At 39.1% G+C, this 18,590-nt stretch overlaps 1 protein-coding gene across 2 annotated transcripts in view; it reads left to right on the forward strand.

The window, feature by feature from the left end:
- Positions 1 to 623: 623 nt before the first annotated feature.
- The window catches only part of ppp2r2ab (protein phosphatase 2, regulatory subunit B, alpha b), a 40,458-nt gene continuing 22,491 nt past the window's right edge, over positions 624 to 18,590 (forward strand). Inside the window, exons 1-3 of one of the 2 annotated variants that reach the window (XM_088931892.1) lie at positions 624 to 867; positions 3,060 to 3,160; positions 8,433 to 8,510. In XM_088931892.1, the coding sequence (XP_088788018.1) occupies positions 3,088 to 3,160; positions 8,433 to 8,510 (151 nt within the window). In that variant the 5' untranslated portion in view covers positions 624 to 867; positions 3,060 to 3,087. The remainder of the gene's footprint in view (positions 868 to 3,059; positions 3,161 to 8,432; positions 8,511 to 18,590) is intronic. The other variant, XM_088931900.1, reaches the window with a different exon arrangement.

Raw genomic sequence — 18,590 nt, forward strand, 5'->3', positions numbered from 1 at the left:
GCTGTGTTGACTCGTTTCCGGCATGTGAAACAAGGTTTGCGCCCAAACCACTTCATTGTCTGAACAAGCGCCGTCTGATCTTTAAACTGCGTATGCGCACAAGAAGTTACAAGCACTTCCACAGCTACCACTCATGGTCCTAACATCGCGTTTTCTGCCTGAATGTTTCACAAATCTGTGACTGATCTAAGAAGATCTTAGTAGGTCAAAATGTAACACACAGAAAATTGTCAATGTGTTTACCTTAAATCTTAATTTGTTGTAACATTGGGTAACAAGCTAAAGTAATAATAATAATAATAATAATAATAATAATAATAATAATAGACGCTATTTCCCAAACTATCTCCTTCAAAGTATCCCTTTTTATGTATATAATGTTAAAACACAGCATTACAAAATTAAAGACAAAACAATCCACTAAACGTGTAGCTTTTCCTTTTTATACCGTTGATATATTTGCACACCTACAGCGAGGGGAGCTTGATATCTGAAAAAAATGTTATGTCCTTTTAATGTGATTTTACGGTAACACGTCCTCAAAAAGCGACAAATTCTGGGCGCAAACGTCGCTCGAAGCTCCACCTTTCCCTTGGAAAGGTTGTGTCAGTCGTGATGACATCAGTGCGGGGAGGAGGTTGCGCCATTTTGAAAGTGGAAGGAGAGAGGGGAGGTAGATTAGAGAGAGTAAGTGAGAGAGGGAAAGAGAGAGAGCGGCAGGGGCAGGCAGGAAGGCGGCCGAGTGCCTAGCTTGACGATCCACCACCATCCTCATCGACAAGCAGCTTGCACACAGCACAGACCGGCAAGATTAGAAACCCCAGGCCCCCAGTCGAGCACCAGAGAGCCGCACACTCACCATGGCAGGTAACAGTATGTGGGGAAAATAGAAGTACTCAAGGCGTCCGCTCCTCTTTTTTTTTCCTGTGTACGATTTTGAGACCGAAAAGGCAATTCATCACGCTGAACCCTGCTCATTTCCTTAAATCACCCCTCCTCTGTTTCCCACTGTTCCATCGATCAGTCTTTCCCCACGTTGCATGCACGTCAAGCAGGGGGAAAAGTGAAGAAATCGTGGGCTGGTGCATGTTTTTGTCTTGTATGTGTATTTATATCTGTCGTGTTGAGATCATAACTTAATGCGTTACTGGAATGCATGCCTGTGTGTGGTAGAGAGAGTGAATAGTACGGAATTGCATCCGCTCCATTACTGTGATCCTTTGCTCCGTAAAGTTTTTGCGTTCCATTTTAGGATTGACTGGCGATTTTTATATTCTTGCGGGAAAAAAATGTAATTGTCGTTTATATTGGACACTGGGAAATTCCTCATGATCAGCAATATCAAGTTTTTGCACAGGGCGGTCATGCCCCTATCCCGGTATTGAAATGCTTATTTCAATGTTGCTGTGTGTGTACTATGTAAAGATGCAAGTAAAAGGGTGGATATGACTGTTGAAATAAAAATATCCACACAGACATGGAAGGATGAAAGGACGTGTGTTAGTATTTAGAGGGACTTCCTTGATAGCACACTTATGACGCGAGTGATGGAGGCACCTTGCGCCTCGTTTATGAATTTGAGATGGCGATTTCTATTTCGTCCCCATGTGTCTTTCTGAACGTTTCCCCCCAAAAACTCATGGTGTACTGGCTACGTTAGAACTAGTAACAGGATCTAGAACCGTTAATTCGTGTATGGAGATATACATAGTACAACACCTAGTTTCAGGGAAAAGGGAAAATATTTTCTTATTTAAGTTAAAAAGCAAAACATGACCACTTTCCGTAGTCTGTCCATCCCCGAAGCGTTAAAACTGGCAGGCGTATCCTTGCGCTCTCCTAAGTCTCTGAATAGGTCTATTATGTAATGTAACTACAGTGCATTTCTGGCTGCATGTATAATCAGTTTTTTTAAGCGTGTTTATAGCCTGCGGTGATTTAATACTTATTTGTTTTGCAGATGCAGGGGTTTAGGTAGTTGTAGAGACACTTGTGGGTTTTTATCGTACTGAACTGGGATTGTAAGTTAGTCACTGCCAACAGAATTCCCACTGTATTCCAGTATATCTCACACTGACCGTGCATTCTGTCTTTATTGTAGTAGCAATAGTATTAATGTTTTCTTTAACAAGCATTAATGAAACGGTATCCTTATGCCACACTTGTTTTTATTGCCTATCAGCAAGTCCAAAATTGAGTGCTGATTAAAAGCTGGATTTGTCACTTTTCGGTTATGCATTTATATAGACTTGCACTGTGTATGACGTACAAAACAAGCTCAACCCATGTATAATACATTGAATTAAAAAAAATAGATATCAAAAATCATGAACTAAAACCCAGATGGGTGAGTTATGTTTTTTAGTTAGTATTGGGTATGATCTCCCTGAGGCCTGGCTTTCACTCTTTTGGTAGACTGCGAGATGCTCTGCCACTCTTCTTGTGCAGCTGTGGCAAGCTGGGAAAGTTGGCAGCATTGGCAACATGGTCCCACTTATGTTCCGAAGGACTTAAAAAACACTGGCCATGGCAAGACCTCGAAATTTGCTTGCAGTCATGCCACTGTAATCTTGGCACTTTGTGGTCTCTCATTGTCCTGCTGGCAAATCTGTGCTTTCTGATTGGGCTGAAAAAACAGGGGGAAAAGTGTCAGCACAAGGGCTTTGTTAGTGTCGCCAAGCTGTAAGGTTGCCCACAATCTGCCCCAAAAGTGTTCTTGTGTTCAAGTAGGTTCCTTCCCACATCCTCACATTTTCACTGCCTTGCCAGTAATCTTGAACAAAGCAACAAGCGGTATAACACTCATCATGGCACCTTCCTGTACGATTTCTTCCTTCAGGTCTGTCAAGTTCAAAATGGCATTCCTTGGTGCCATTTTGCACTGTTCACCACACCACCACCTCAGACGTTCTTTGGCCCACAGAAAATGGCGACTACACCTTTCAATGCGATACCCCTGAACGGCCTCTGAGCATTCAGGACATTTTCATGTAGACTGCGAGCTAGAGCCGTCCTGCTGATGCGTGCCTTGTTTCTTCCTGGAATTTCTTGTACTATAGCTACAGCAGTCTGAAAACGATTACGCAGATGGATCAGATGGATGTGACGGTCCTGAGCCGTTGCGGTGACCCTCTGCCTTCCAGGATGTGGCCTGTTCCTGGTGAGCCAGTTTCCTGGTTTCTCTGAATTAGTCTGCTGATTGGTGAAGCAGAACATCTCATTCTCTGGGCAACTGCTGTCACAGACAGGCCACCTTCAGTCATGCAAGTAGCAATTAAGCGATCTTCATCACTCACAAACTGGGCATGGATGTACTGTCCTTATTAATTAAAATAATCTTTGTGAATGGTTGTTTATGCAGGTTCTCAATCAGTTCATTTTGGAAACTTAAGTACAATTTAAATACCAAACTTGGCACCTGGTATTTTTTTAAATTGCATGACCTGAGCTCCATGACCTGAGTAGGTTGTTTTTCCCATGAAACAGTAAATAATCAACAAACCTTTCTGCTCACTATTAAGAATTTAAATAACCCTATGCGCCCAATGAGGTAGTGGTCTAAAACCTAGACTTGATGTTTTAGTCTATTAGCACCTATTTTCAGAACTTGGAAATGCAGAGATTTTCTGATCTTCTTGACCACTTTTCAAGACACGCCATTCAGTAATGAACAATTTTTAAAAACACATTATTTTTTATTTGTAATCTAAATTATCTTATTTTAATTATAAAGTCTTAAAAGAAGAACTGCAGGTCAGTAGATGTACTATTAGCTTTGGTATGGAGAAGATCCACTGTCTGACAGGTTTAATTTGACATAGCACTTATACTACTAGATTGGGGTATAAAACATCTCCTTGCTTCTGGGGACGGGAAGGCCATTTTTGAAGACCCTTATTTGACATCCACTGATGTAGAATAGTGGTATGCCTGTCAAAAACTTTGCCACTCACTTCTGTAAGTGTTCAGCATGGAACGGTTCCCCATATTATGTACTGTAGTATTTGCTGCGTACTGAAAGATGGGTAGGTAGTTTGGAGCTCGTAGGGCCACAGATGTGGAGAATACAATCTCATGTTGCTGTATAACACTAATGTATCTGCCTTCCCGGTTGTCTGGAATCTCATCCCTTGCTGAGGGGTACTCAAGTACAGTAGCTCAATGGTCCAATATTTAAGACAGAACCAATTAGTAGGAAGTTGGTGATCATGTCCCAGAATTACTGCTGCTTTACTGTGTGTCACGGTGAGAAAGCTATTGAACCTCCTCGTGTTGCGTTTGTTGAATGAGGCTTAAAATCAAGTTCCTGTTGTGAATGTGGTGGTAGTTGTTGATCCATTGTTGAATGGTCCCCGTTCCTTGGTCAAAGAACCTTTGGATAAAATCATCTGCTTTATAAAATTACTGCGCTGGGCCCACTTCAACCTATTGATCTAATGGTTTGGATGGAACTTTGTATTGCAACACCTGAGGTAATATTGCAGGAAGTCAGGGGTCCTGATGCCTTAGTGCGAGTGTATTATACTGGATGTAATATATGTATATACATTTCGTACTGAGGACCAAACCCAATAACAATAGGAAAAACTCAGGTCTATTTTTCTCTTCTGTCTCCTGCTCCCTTCACCTGACATACCTTCCCATCTTGACCTGATCAAATGTTATTCTCCCATTGGAAAAACATCTTGTCTTTGTAAATCCCATCAGTAAGTTTCAGGTAAGATTAATACTTGGATGGTTCACTTTTAGACCACTAATCTCACATCTGGTCCTGCATGGAAATGTAATTTTTGTAATGTGGTCATAATAATTCTGTTTTAAAACTGGTTATTTACAGGGCACATTTTTGTCTTTTTTTTCTACTCTGATAGTGACATTCAACAAGACCCAGCTTGGTGAAATCTGGGTTGTCAGGTAATGGAATCACAGACACCCAAATGGACCGTGGTGGCCTTTTGTCACTTGTAACCCTTCCTGATGTTTTTAGACTCACAATCACAGAGAAACCAGTCAAGCAGTTTTGCAAACTGCAAGTTTTTCCAACACCTTTAAAGCAGAAGAACAAATACATTTAGTGCTTTTTTATTGTCTGTGTAGGAGTGTTTTCAGGAAATTGTGAATGTGAAGACTATGGTCAAGAACCTCAGCTTTTTTAATTTTACCTTGTGCTGAAATAGATCTGCCTTTACATGGCTGTTTAACAAGTTATTTTAATGTATTCTTATTCTTAAAGCATTCTGGTTATGTGTTTGATGTGATAGATGCGATGATATGCATTTTAAAATCCCAATACAGCCACCCACGGCTGTTGCTGAAAAGTCCGCTATTGTAAGTACTGGTTGTCCATTCAGTCCTGCTGATTTATAGGGTCTTAGTATTAGCAAATACTTGGCTCAATATAAGACCCAATATAGTAATTTTTTTTTCCATATCGGTCTGTATCAAAGTCTGAATACTGTGTTTGAAATATTTGCAGGGCGTGTGCATAATTATATCACAAAGTTAAGATATACCCTTGCTTTTGAAAAGTGAGGGCGTAAAGCACATTTGTCTTGATTATTATTGCCATAATCAACAATATAAAGTCAAATAAATTGTACGGTTAATATTTTAGAAAAACTATAATTTTTAATGCTTGGAGCTTTAGCAAGCATGAGCTGGCATATATAATTGTCCTGTTGACTGCATACACCTTAAAGTTTGATTTTGAGCTCAGTGGTGTTTCATAGCTCTTAAAAGTTGGTCTTACTTTAGATCCATATTGAATACAGTCTGTGTAAATGCTTGTATGGGATATCTGTGGATATATGTTAACAGTGTAAGTCTAGATAGGGGCTAAGGTGTTCCTTATAAATCAAAATGCAAGATGTATTGATATGATTTACTCAATGTGTTGGTGACTTTTATGGGGCTACATGTGTGGCCAACTAAATGTCCAAGGGTTTCTTATCCTCGTGGGTGCTCTCCTGTCCAGTATGACTGATGATTAATACTGTTTCTGCCTCCGCTAGTACAATATTTTTAAGTGTATTGCTCAGAACATTGAAAATTATATCTCTTCTAATATAAATTTATTATAAGCATTATTTCTATTAAAAACCTTGACTGCTTTCATTTTCTGAAGGCCATGTGCAAGAATCTCACACCCTACTGTAATCTGGTAAAAAAACATGTAGTTTCCTTTGAGCTGTGAAACTAAAACATGCAACACTAAACTGGTAGATGAATTGCTGTGAATGTCCTAACAAATGAATGCAATATTACTTGCAACACTTGCCCATAGTGCTCTGTCACTTGGTTAAGAATAAGACGTTTAGACCCAATCCAGAGTCCTTGCAGCCACATTTTGTGTTCTCATTGTTGACACAATGCATGCTGTCCTCCTACAGTATATGCATCCTGTCCCTTTTATTGTTAATCTTTTCCATCATAAATTGTTTTTTGTTTAGTTTTTCATATAGCCCAGTATAGTGCTACACATGTTCCTTGATTTTGTGCTGACATCGCATGGAGTTGCCACTGTGATTAAACGTTCTAGGAAAAATGGGCAAAAAAAGACCCAGCAATTGGAGTATTATGCACACAGCATTGTGTTCTCATTGGGCTTCTTCAATGTGGCCACGAGTAATAACGCACATTGCAGGACATGCAAAATGTGGAACAAAGGACACCCTTGTCTTTCCTATTTCTGATGATTGTTAGATTCTAGCTAGAAATTGTGAGATGCAGCAGGACTGAGCATAATAAGAATGTGGCTGAAAGATATCTGAATTAAACATCATGGAAGCCTTTTATGCAGATCAAGCATAGGCATGGTATTCATTGAGTAATACAGCATTAGGTTGGTTATATGGTCATAAACCAATAAAATGAATGCAATGTATAAAGCTGTGCCTTTCATCGGTACCATCATGACTTTGTATCTGTTGGGTTTTGACAATGAGCCATCTAGTAGGAAGTTAGAAGTTAGACTTTTTGCCCATTTCCATTTTGATCCTGTATAATGCAGTGCTCTATAACACATGGTTATCTTTCCATTATGAACGCAAAGCAGTCTGCCTTGAAAATATTTTTTGTGGACGCATTTCAATTCACATTACATTTTCCAAATATAGTTAATATTATAAAATCACTTTGCGCTCTCTGTGCCTGGGGTGATGGCCTCCCTATTTATACTGCTTCATAGTATTAGGGCAACCTTGAACGTCTTCTGCCTGTAATCGTGAGTAGTATTGCAGTATATACATTTGTTTCTCTTTCCACAGCTCTATTTTTAGTGCTGCTGCTTATCACTGCTGTCTTGCAGAAAAAGGAATGTTTTATGTGTTCTTGGGCATGTTTCTCCTGGAAAGGGATTTTTGAGTGGAAGTCGCCCAAAAAGCAAAGCTTGTTTAGTGGCACAAGCTTTAAAGGGGCTCACTCAGAAAGCCTGACCCTTATAGGCTGTACATTTGGTCAAGCATTAGGCAGTTGTTAGTGAAATTCCCCAAGTGGTGATGAACATTGACTGAGATTTGGCATTGTGTGACGGGCTTGAGTTGACTATTGTATCTCTAACTTGCCACTTAACAGTGGAAATGTCAGAGAAGAACAGTTTTTTTTTTTTTGTGGTGGTACTGCATGCCAAGTTGATTAGCTGTTGCAATTATGTTTTTGGGAAGCCAAAGCTTAAAACTAGGGATTCCAAATAATAAAATTTCCGTTAATTCGCCACTGTCGTGTAAATGTACCTTCCCTCACTCCAAACTTGTGGTCTCTAACAAGTTCTAGTATTGCTGATATTGGTGAATATCTAGTAAGGGGGAGGGGGAGGTTCTAAGCTACATTCACTGATTTGTGTGTGTGGTCCAAAATTGATTTGTCTGAAACTGCAGAAGTACCTTGGTTCTGAGCACTCGACCCCAGAAATGCACTCGGAGTGATTTTAATGGGATAGGCACATAATTATAGCATTACAAAGGGAAATGGTGAGAGTTAAAAAGTACTGGGAAATGAACAATGTTTGAATAAACACATTATCAAGCACATTTATTGGAATCTCTTTGCTGTTTATCATGGTAATTTTTTAAAAAATCTTAATGCTTTAAATATTTCTTTCTTGCTTTTCCTTTCCCCATCAAAATTTAGCTCAGTCACTCACTATTTGAACTGGAGAGATCTTATTAAAGGGCATAGCTCTAGTGGATCACGTGCTATGCAGATTGTGAGTACAGTGTGCCAAGGTCACATGGTTTATGCACCATGTATCCAGCAATGTCAGCATAGGCTGCTTCAGGCTATAACTGAAAACTTTGTAAGGCTACCTGGCACTGTTGTAATCTGGCTTTGCACACAGCTGTGCAATGTTGCTAACCGAAGAAAGGCTGCTGTGTGCAGTAATTGAAAAGGGGCGGGTTGCTGTTGAAACTGACTGTGTGACTGTTGCTTTCCAGGAGCCGGAGGTGGGGGGAATGACGTGCAGTGGTGCTTCTCTCAGGTTAAAGGTGCCATAGACGACGATGTGGCTGAAGGTAAGACAGCTTGTCCTGCTCTTCTAACCTGTTCAGCCTTAACTTGTGGGTTTCTTGTGTTTTGCATTTGAGTTTTATTCTTCTTTTCTTTGGCTTGTCTTGTTATATATGGAGTTGACTGTCTGGTCTATACTCATCATCCTACTGCTTAATTCTGTACTTTTATATGTAGACTTATTTTTTTTTACTTAATGCTTGTTGCATTTGTTTATACCACAGACCTAGTAAATAACTTCTTTAGTCAAGGGTTGATTCTTTCTTTGAAGCACTATGCGAAAGCTTTTAGGTTATAAAAAAACTTGTTCTCTCTCATTTTGCAAAACTCTAAAGCCAAGCTTTCTGTTCCATTTCTGTAATTTCATTTAAAAAGGAGAAGGAAGACTTAGATGGCTTTGTCAGTTGTTGTTGTTGTTGTTGTTGTTGTTGTTTTATTTCTGATTTAAATAGTGAAAAATTGCTCTGAAATGGGCTTGAAGGCTTCCCCAAAGCCCTGCTTTGCAACCATTTTAGGGCAAACAAGGAAAATCTAAAAAGTCTAGCACCTATAAACCTCATGGAATGTTGAACAGGTCATTTGGCATAAAATTGCTTAAAATATTACTTGTCTTATGCTGCAAGCACAACAATATATGGAGATTTAAAAACGGAAAAGGTGAATGTACTGAGCAAAACATTCTGTGCCATTTATTTCATAGTCTGTTCTTGGCTGTTATAAATGAGTCCCATTTAGCAGGAAAAAATGATCCCCTTTTGATGTTTGTTTTAGTCTTTTATCATAGCACTTAAATCTGAGAATACAGACTGGGTCTGTGAAATTTCTGGGGAGACACCGTGTCTGTTTTTTTAAACAACAGATTTAATACAATTTGATTTATGTCTGGATTAAATAAAAACTTTGACCACCCACTAGTTGCACATTCCAAAGGAGTATAGTACTGTGGATTTAGGTTAAATGGCTTTTTCTTGACAGTATTGTAAAGATCGGCATTATCTATTGCCCTTTTATGGTGGATCATTGGAAAAGAATGAAAATACAGTATCAAAGACTTAAGAAGACTTACTGCTCCTAACTTTAGAAAAGGAACAAATCCATTCAGTCGGTATCTCCAGTTCTTCAAGGTTTCAATACCTGCAGGTTTTATAGGCATCTTTTCTCTGACACAAGACTACCATTGGAATGCATTTTGTGCTTAGAGTTTTGAGTAACACTGCCCAGAAGGACTGTGCATTTTAAAGTGTTGTTCTCCTACTTAATTATAGTTTATGTAGATTTCTACTTATACAGCAGGAAAAGCCATGTCTTTTAGTGTGAATGCCTATTATGATTCCCTGTATATTTGGATTTGGGGGGGGGGGACAGTCATGTAGAAAGTTGATAAATTGCAATTAATACTCTGGACCCCCAAATGCAATCTTTTGGCAGAGATAAAGACCAGAAAGAGGTGCATGGTAGAAAGGACTTTTGGGAAGATATACTTGCTTATCACTCTCCATACATATTTCACTTGTGTGATTTCTGTAACGAAAATGGATAACAGCTCCTTAGAGTTGTGGCTATTATGGTCATGTGTTAAGTTGCAAATTAGATATTAAAACTCTCATAGAAACCTCTCAGAATGTAATATGAAAGCAAAAAAGAATCTTTTGTGTTTAACTTGCTTTATTGAAGTTATGACTGCAGTATATTGTATTCTCTATGGGAGTATAGACTAGCCCCCAGCCTATAAAGCAGCGTGTTATACTTATGTACAGCAGAATCTTTATGTGCGTATAATGGGTTTAAATATTTAGAATTTAGGTATTGAAAGGTAGTCACAAAAATGTGACAAAAATACAGCTGAAAGAATATTAGCAGAGTCCTGGAAGAAGTGATGGGATGCCCCACCATTCTTCCTGAGCAGCTCCAGCAAGCTGGTAGAGGTTGGCTGGTCATGCTTGACTGGTGCTGATGACCCTGGCAAAGTGGTCCCATAGATGTTCTACTGGACTCTGGTCAGGAGAAGAATCTAACCATGACAAGACCTTGGCATTGATTTCTTGTGTCATTGCAATCATAATATGGTGTGGTCTTGCATTTTTTTGCTGGAAGATCCACACATCCAGTTGACTAGGAGGAAAGGATAAACAATCTCTGAGCGGTAAGGTTGTCCTCAGTCTGGACATTCTTTTGTTGAAAATCTCCTTCAATATCAAACTTTCATCACCCAAAAAGTTGGTTTAAATAATGCAAGTGACCACAGTCTTTCAGGGGCAAAACAGTGCTCATCAGTGAATAAAGTGTTCCACTATCGTCTTCTGCCACCGCAGTTTTCTAGGTTCACTGAAGATGGCGATGCAACCAGGCTAGCTTCGTTATTCAAGAGGCATGATTCGTTGTTCTTGCGTTAATTAAAATATTCCTTGGAATGGCTGTTTGTACAAATTTTTTATCCATAAATTGCCTATTTTTAACTAAGCACTTAGCTATTTGTGAAATTACATAACTGGAGCTCAGTTTTTTTAATCTGATTTAAAACTTAGGCCGTCTTGTTTTTATTGTGTATCAGTGTATTTGTTTGGCAGAGACTGTTATCCTATCCTCAGTAACTTAAATATTGGAAAAAGAAATCCAATACACATGCTGTAATATACTGACCATTAAGAGAAACATAACTCTACTTATGCAAGTATGCTGTTAAGAAGAATAAACTGTATGTGTTTATAATATTAAATGCTGGATGTTAATTAGTGAGAATTGATTGGGCACAGGTGATGAGATTGATCCAAGAAGGAAACGCCAGTTTATCAAAAGAAACTCTGTGCCATCAGGATTTTGGAGGAATGGGAACATGTGAAGATGTTTCAGCTAATGATAGTCTGACTAAGAGTGGCTCATCACTAAAGAGCTCCATTTGTAGTGATTAAAGGGAACCTGCAAAACACAATGAACATTTATATAATGAATATGGATGTGTGACATCTAGGGTTCAGATACCTGTGAACAGGTAGATGCTTGTTGAGGCTCTCCGAGACAAATGAAAATACATTGGAGCAATGTTTTCAATGGAAGTACTACATTTAACTGTTAATTTTATATATATCATATTTGTTCAATAAAATGTAATTGTACCCATCTGATGGCCAAATTAAACTGTTGCATTTATAACTTTCCTAGATTTGCCAGATGTACAAGTGCAGTAATATTACAATAGTACAATTATATCAACACTGCAGAGCATGTAAGGAGCATTAAGGGTGCAATTTGAAATGGATCAAATGTAATGTAAACAAACAATTACCATTTAATATCGGTACTAGTTCAACGTAAATAGGTGTTAACGAGGCTTGGTCAGGATTGGGGAAAAAAACCCTGTCACGCTACACTAGCATCAACATTCTGCAGAAGAGCCCAGGCACTGAAAAAAGCTCTAGGGTCTGTTATACCAAATAGGTACACCCTCTATGTGGATGAGTAGACAAGAACTAAACATCAATTTAGTTTAACCTGTACATGTTTCTGAAAAAACATGACAAATAGGCAGAATAGCTGTTGAAAATTCCAGATTTTAGTAATTATTTACATTGACCACCAATGAGACAAAGAAATAGGCAGACAAAGTGGATACCCCGATGCTTTTGCTGAGAGTGTAAAACTGAGGCCCACTACATCCTCCACTATGAAAAATGTAGGGATCTGGTAGATCAATGTTCCCTCTGACTGGAATACAAAATGGGTCTGTGTTTTGTTTTGAGAGAGAAGAGTGAGAGGCTGTAGTAGGTGGTGAGTTCTGTACCAAGACCAGAGATACTTTAGATTAGCTTAGTAGAAACATCGGGTTTATTTTTTTTTCTGTAACACCATGCAACACCACTGTCTGCACTTGCATATTGTGTAAACTACAAAATACACTGTCCCTCACCACAAACCTAGATAGATCCTAGTAATTCTGAAGTTAGAAATTCTCATATCAGCATTTGCTTTACACCTTGAGAAATTGACTACATAGGACTGAACTAAGGTACAAAGGAGGTTTAAACTTAGTTTATAAATTTGATCTAAAATGTGAAGGGAAGACCGTAGTTAGTAATTAACTGTGGTGAACAGTGTAGAGCAGTGGTTCTCAAACTATGGTGGTACGCCATATGACCCTGGAACTTTGTTGTGAAAATCGGGAGGGGTTTTCATATTTTCTATTTTTAATTCGTGTCGAATACGCAGCCTACGTGCTATGATACAGTGCGCGCTAAAACTTGAGTGGACAAAAGAGCTACAATGTAATTCTACACCATTCTGTAGGAATGCGTGCTACGAACGAAAGTGACCAATTGTATTTAAAAAAATGTTATCTCCAGCAAATAGGCAGGTAGGAGAATGTGCGTGATTTTGGAACACTGCCAATCTTGTAAGCACAGGAAAGCGTGATAGATAACAGAAAAATATTTAAGAACTGTTCTAGGTTAATTTTAGAAAAATACACCGAGCGTCTCTGTGTTGCGCTCCCATGCGCATGAAATAAAAACTTTTTGACTCCCGAAACCGAAATGGGGTAAAACGCAAGCTTGTGGATTGCTAAAGCAGGTAAGCCCCACACTATGTTTGAAGAACCTTATTTACTGCTGGCAAAAGAGCTGACACGTATTATGTGTGGAGAAAAAGCTACTAAACAGCTAGACTTGCTGCCCCCTCTGAAAGACACAGTCATTCATAGAATTATTGATATGGTGGATAATATCAAAAGTACGCTGACAGAGCACGTTAAGATGAGCAGATGCTTTTCACTGCAATTAGATGAGTCTGTAGTCGATTTGGCCAATTCGCTCATTTACGTTAGAAACGAGTTTGAGGGTACGTTCCATCAGGACTTTCTGTTCTGTAAGCCGCTACCAACAGGAACTACAGGAGAGCACATATTTCAGCTTCTGAATGAATTTATCGAAGAGAATGGCGTCGACTGGATAAAATGCGTCGGAGTTCGTACAGACGGTGCTAGACCCGACACAGCGGTGTAGTTGCACTAATTAGAGAGGTTGCTCCAGAAATTAATGGATCCATTGCAACATCCACCGCGAGAACTTCAAGAAAATGCCTGACGATTTAAAATGTTAGACTCTGTTGTGAGTTGTATCAAGGCACGAAAAATGAATTCACATCTGCTTTGCTCGATTAAACAGGCTCACCCCTCTCACTAAAGGCGCTATATCAAATAAAGTTTATAATAAATATTATTATGTGTGTATGTGAGTGTGTGCGCACACGCGCGCTCATATTGGTCATTGAGAATTTCTGGGGCTCCTGTGAGAAGATGACTTGTAGGTGGTACTTGGATGCTTTGGTTTGATCAGGGGTGGTACTTGGTCCAAAAAGTTTGAGAACCACTGGTGTAGAGAATGCACGGGATGGGCCCATAGAAGCATCTGGTCTGTGTAACTATCTTCAGTCCTTTTTTAAAAAAAGCCATTTGTTTCAAAGACTCCAAAGTAACATTTGAAATCAGTTTTTCCTTTTTTAGGTTTTTGACTATTAATTGTGGATAGTTTTTGGTATTGATTTTTTTTAAAGAATGTGATGAATTGTGGCTGGAAGAAAACTAAGTCAAAGATTCCCCAGCTGCCTGTGTGCCACTTAAGCGACTCTATTCATCCCCACAAGCTACTTCTGCATCTGCTGTCTCAGATGCTCCACCAAGACATCTATTGCCTGCCATGCCCAAGCATTTTAAAATGAGAACTAATAGTGTCCTAAATTAAAAAGTGATGTATATTCTTAAGGTGCTTCAAACCAAAAATTAGCCAATAGTGCATAAATTGAGTGTTAATTGAAATTGATGTTCACTAGACTTTCTACATTGTTCTACTTATTTAATTCACCTGTAGTTAGTTGCCTTTTCTAACACACTTTTCTACTTGGTAACAATTGTATCAATTGAATAAGGAGAGTGCATATTTTAAATGTAAAGGAGTCTTTCTGACTGTTATTGAGTTACACCTCACCTAAGGCTTTATAGTGCTTGCAGCTGTCAATTATCAGTTTTAGTTTATTTAGGAGCATCTTCACGAGCATAGGTCACATGGTGTTTGGGTTGGAAACATCATGCAAAATTGTGGCAGAAATAGCATTTACAACTTTCAAAAAGTCAGCGATGGCTTGATTACTGTCATGTACCCATTTAGATCCATGTTGGCTAAACTGAATAAAAAGAAAATGAATCAAAACCATTAAGCAAATGTATTGATTTGGATTGCTTGTATCAAGCTTTTTTTTGTAGTTCTGCATACAAAAAACTATGGACTGGCTTGCTGTTTGTCTGTAGTTTTTGTATGTTACTGACTTTTTAGATGATGGGTAGGAGTGCCTTTCCACCTCATAGCAAGCTTCTACAGTTGCAAAAATAATTCCTTCACTTCAGAAACTTCACCCTTGTGGATAGAAATGTTTTTTTTAATCTCAAAAGGCTTGCTACAATGCAGGGCGAAATTCCAGATCTTTCCTCTTATCCTCCCTGTCGAAGCTTATTTTCTTCGCACCTTACGTGCTTGAGTGCATGGACTTGCGTTATCGTTTATGCACATGATGTCTGCAGGCTTGTGTGTACATCTTTGTATGAACCTCTTTGAGTTCATATGCGATCTGTGTGCATGTTCGAGCATCGGGGACTGTGTGATTCCTGACAAAAGCATGTAGGTCTTCCTTTGTGCACATCTGGAGTAAAGTGCAGCTCTTCTCTCACATGATTAGCTTTAGGGCTGTCTCTGCCCTGCACCACAACAGTGCCAGCACAGTGATAAGGCTTAGATTGTGTGCTGTGGGTATATAGGGGAGAGGGCAGAACAGTGACAGCAAGGACTTTGTAGAGAAGGCCACTGTAGATGGAGACAGCTGTGGTTCTGAAACAGGCTAGGTTGCCACTTGTGAAGCAGTATGCTCTCGATTAAGACACTTTTCGAAATACAGATGAAGCCATTCCAGGCTTTCATAAGATATTCTGAAAATTTACAAACAAGAAAAATGTCTTTCAACACATTCCCCTGTTTTAATTTCGCAAAAGCTTACTTGACTGTATATGAAGAGGTGTTGCATATATTATTTTTTGATTACTCAGTCTAACTGTATGTTAAGTCCAAAAAGTAGACAGGTACTTGGTCCCTTGCAGGGCACTCTGTGCCTTAGGATTAGCCGTTACTTTAATTCATGTATGCAGTGGAAGTACATAGTGTACACTATCAAGGAGTTGGAACTGTCCTCCAAGCACAAGTTGAGCTCTTTGAGCAAGTTGTATTCTGGGTCATGTCTCTAGTCAACTGCAGGGAGGATTAGACAACCAGGGATCTCTCAGCTCCTAGCAGCTGACAACTGCAGCTTCCAGGGCCCCAGAAGGCTTGCAGTGTCCCTTCTGAAACAGGCTCTGAACCATCTGATCATCTCTCCACAGCCTGTAATGAGCCACAAACTGAGTGGCTTAAAGGATGGGCAGGTTGGACGGTCCCATCTATACTTCCCTGTGTGCTGTAGGAACCTTCTCTGTGAGCTGCAACAGGAAAGCTACTGCTGACACCAGGTTGATATTCAAAAAGTAGCTTGTCAGTGTTTTGATATCTGAAAAAACTGAATGGAGCATTAAGGCTGTCTTCTTAAGGTGCGTTGTTAATATTACACAGATCCCAGCCGGACTGATATCCATGTGACATAAATACAAAGTGAAGCACACAAAAGCAGTAGTATCTGGTTTTACCTGGCTTTGCTCATTGGTGAGAGCTTAACACGCACTAATACACAAGGCTGGTATTTGTATCACAGGGCCCCTGCGAATATAACAAACTGGACAATTCTAGTGTGTTTTTTTCAGGTTACAAGACTTTTTAATAATGATAAAGGCATGTAAGCTTTGTCTATTGCCTGTAACCCGCACCCCACCCCCATCTGCCTGTGGCCCCAGGGAGGTCAGTGCCATACAAAGGCTCTCTGCCCTATGCCTTTCTTCTCCATTGTCTTTCTAGTCCACTGGGCAACAAAGAGTTAATTCAATTTGGTCTCTCGGGTTGCAGCAGCCTGTATTGGAGCAGGGAGAGGGTGTGATACTTGAAATTAGGTTACTGCACTTTTTCCTTAACACATTTAAGTTTCACTAACTATGTATCATATTTAAAATACCTCTTCCTCTGTCTGTGGCATCAGTAAATTTATTGCTTGGTATAATTTAGCCTTGATTTCCAGTATATTCCTATACTGACAGAAGTGACCTCTTTACAGTGGTATACCCAAGCCCAGCTGATCTATTTGCAATACAGCTCAATTCAGACTGGCTGTTTTATCAGGAAAATATGGTAAAAAGCATGAGACATTGGTCTCAGAGCTGCTGTGGCACAGCTCTGGTAATAAAAAAGAGGTGATATTGAAAGTTTGAGACCTAGAATTTGCCTGTTCTTTAAAACACATCAGGACTCAGGACTTTTTTTTCTTTCTCATTGCCAGCTGAATTAGACTTTAAAAATAACCACAACTGTTAGATATGGGCTAAATTTTATTTAATTTTTAAATTATTTGAATGGGATCAAGAAAAACAGTGTGCCACATTCTGGCATTTTTGTGTACATTCAGAAAATAAACTGTCACAAATAAAAAAGGAGCCTAATAAAGGAGCCTTTGAACATAACCTTAACTTAGTCTCCGGGGTTCATCTTCTCTAAATGTTTCACTTGGAGTAGATTTCTTCGGGACATGTACTATGCCTTTGGAAAAAGCGAAGTAGTCACTGGGACAAACTAATTCCAAGAAATTCACACATTACCACTTCCTTTATATTATACTATAAATTTGGTGTTGATAATAAGCCCTGTAGTATAATCTTACAGTGGATTCTCCAGTTAACATAAATCATACTTTTATATTAGGAATAACCTAGGTTGAATTAATCTTCTAAACTGCAAAGCAGTCTTTGGGGTAAAATGATGTAGTCTGTCACTTGAAGATAAGGCAAAGCCACTGTAAGGTTGTAATGCATTGAGCCATGTTCAGTGCTTTACTACAGTATTCTCAATAGTGTTACTGTTGTTCTCATATATTGAACGTCAAAAGAAATCCATTGTTTGATTTGTGTATGTTTTTAGAAAGATAAAGTGTAAACATTTTGGTAATTGATAAATGGAAAGAAAGTGATATGCCCCACTTACCAAGAGAAGTACTCTTGTGGACATGCCAGAAGTAAAGCCATGTCCTCTTCTGTGATGAATAAAGGTTTTGTTCAAAGCCATTCACAGAGCAGTAAGTGTGATGCGAACATGCAGAAATGTACACTCATTGTCGTGGACAACAAACCACTCGATGGGGTAGTTCAAGTATGGTGATCTGGGCAGGACTTCACTTGTAGTGATTGATGCCAGTATGACTGCATGGCATCAAGTCCTGAGACCTCTCTTATTGCTTTTCCTGTTTTCCATTATGACAATGGAAATGTATCCTTATGGTCTTTTTTTAATTTTTTTTTTTTACATATAGAAGGCCAGAAGCCAGTACCTGCAACCTTGTGCAAAACAAAAATTGTGGATCTTATATTGCGTCCAGGGGAAGCCGCACTTACTGGCTTGTCATAGAACACTCCAGGTTGATCAACTGTCAATGCCATTTGAATTAGCATGATGAATTGGGACATATCCTGTATGTTTAATAATATACCAGTCCACCCCCTCCAACAAAATTAATTTGTTACAGTGATGTGTGATTTTACTTTTACTTTAGCTAAGTGTATATAATAGTGTTGAAATCCCCAGTTAATGGGGGAAAGGTTGCTTAGATATTAGTAACGTTTTCCTAGTGATTGATTTGTATGTGTAGCATGATGTATATGCCACAGTTTTCTTCCAAAATCTCTTCCCTTTTCTGTTTGTCCAACTTTGGCTTTGATTGGCATCCATTCCCATTCAGTATAAATCCACGCCTTCCGTTAGTGTTCCTGAGCATACTCTCAGACCATCAGAGCATGTCTTGTACCATAGAAAAGAGCTATTTTCTTCACCAATCACACTGGCCAAACTCGGCACAACAGGGAGTTCTTCCAGAATGTTTCAGTGCTTATAAATTCAAAGTAATAACCGTAATTAAAAAGC

The sequence above is a fragment of the Atractosteus spatula genome, chromosome 2 (genome assembly GCF_055471065.1).
Source record: "Atractosteus spatula isolate fAtrSpa1 chromosome 2, fAtrSpa1.hap1, whole genome shotgun sequence".
Classification (NCBI taxonomy): Eukaryota; Metazoa; Chordata; class Actinopteri; order Semionotiformes; family Lepisosteidae; genus Atractosteus; species Atractosteus spatula.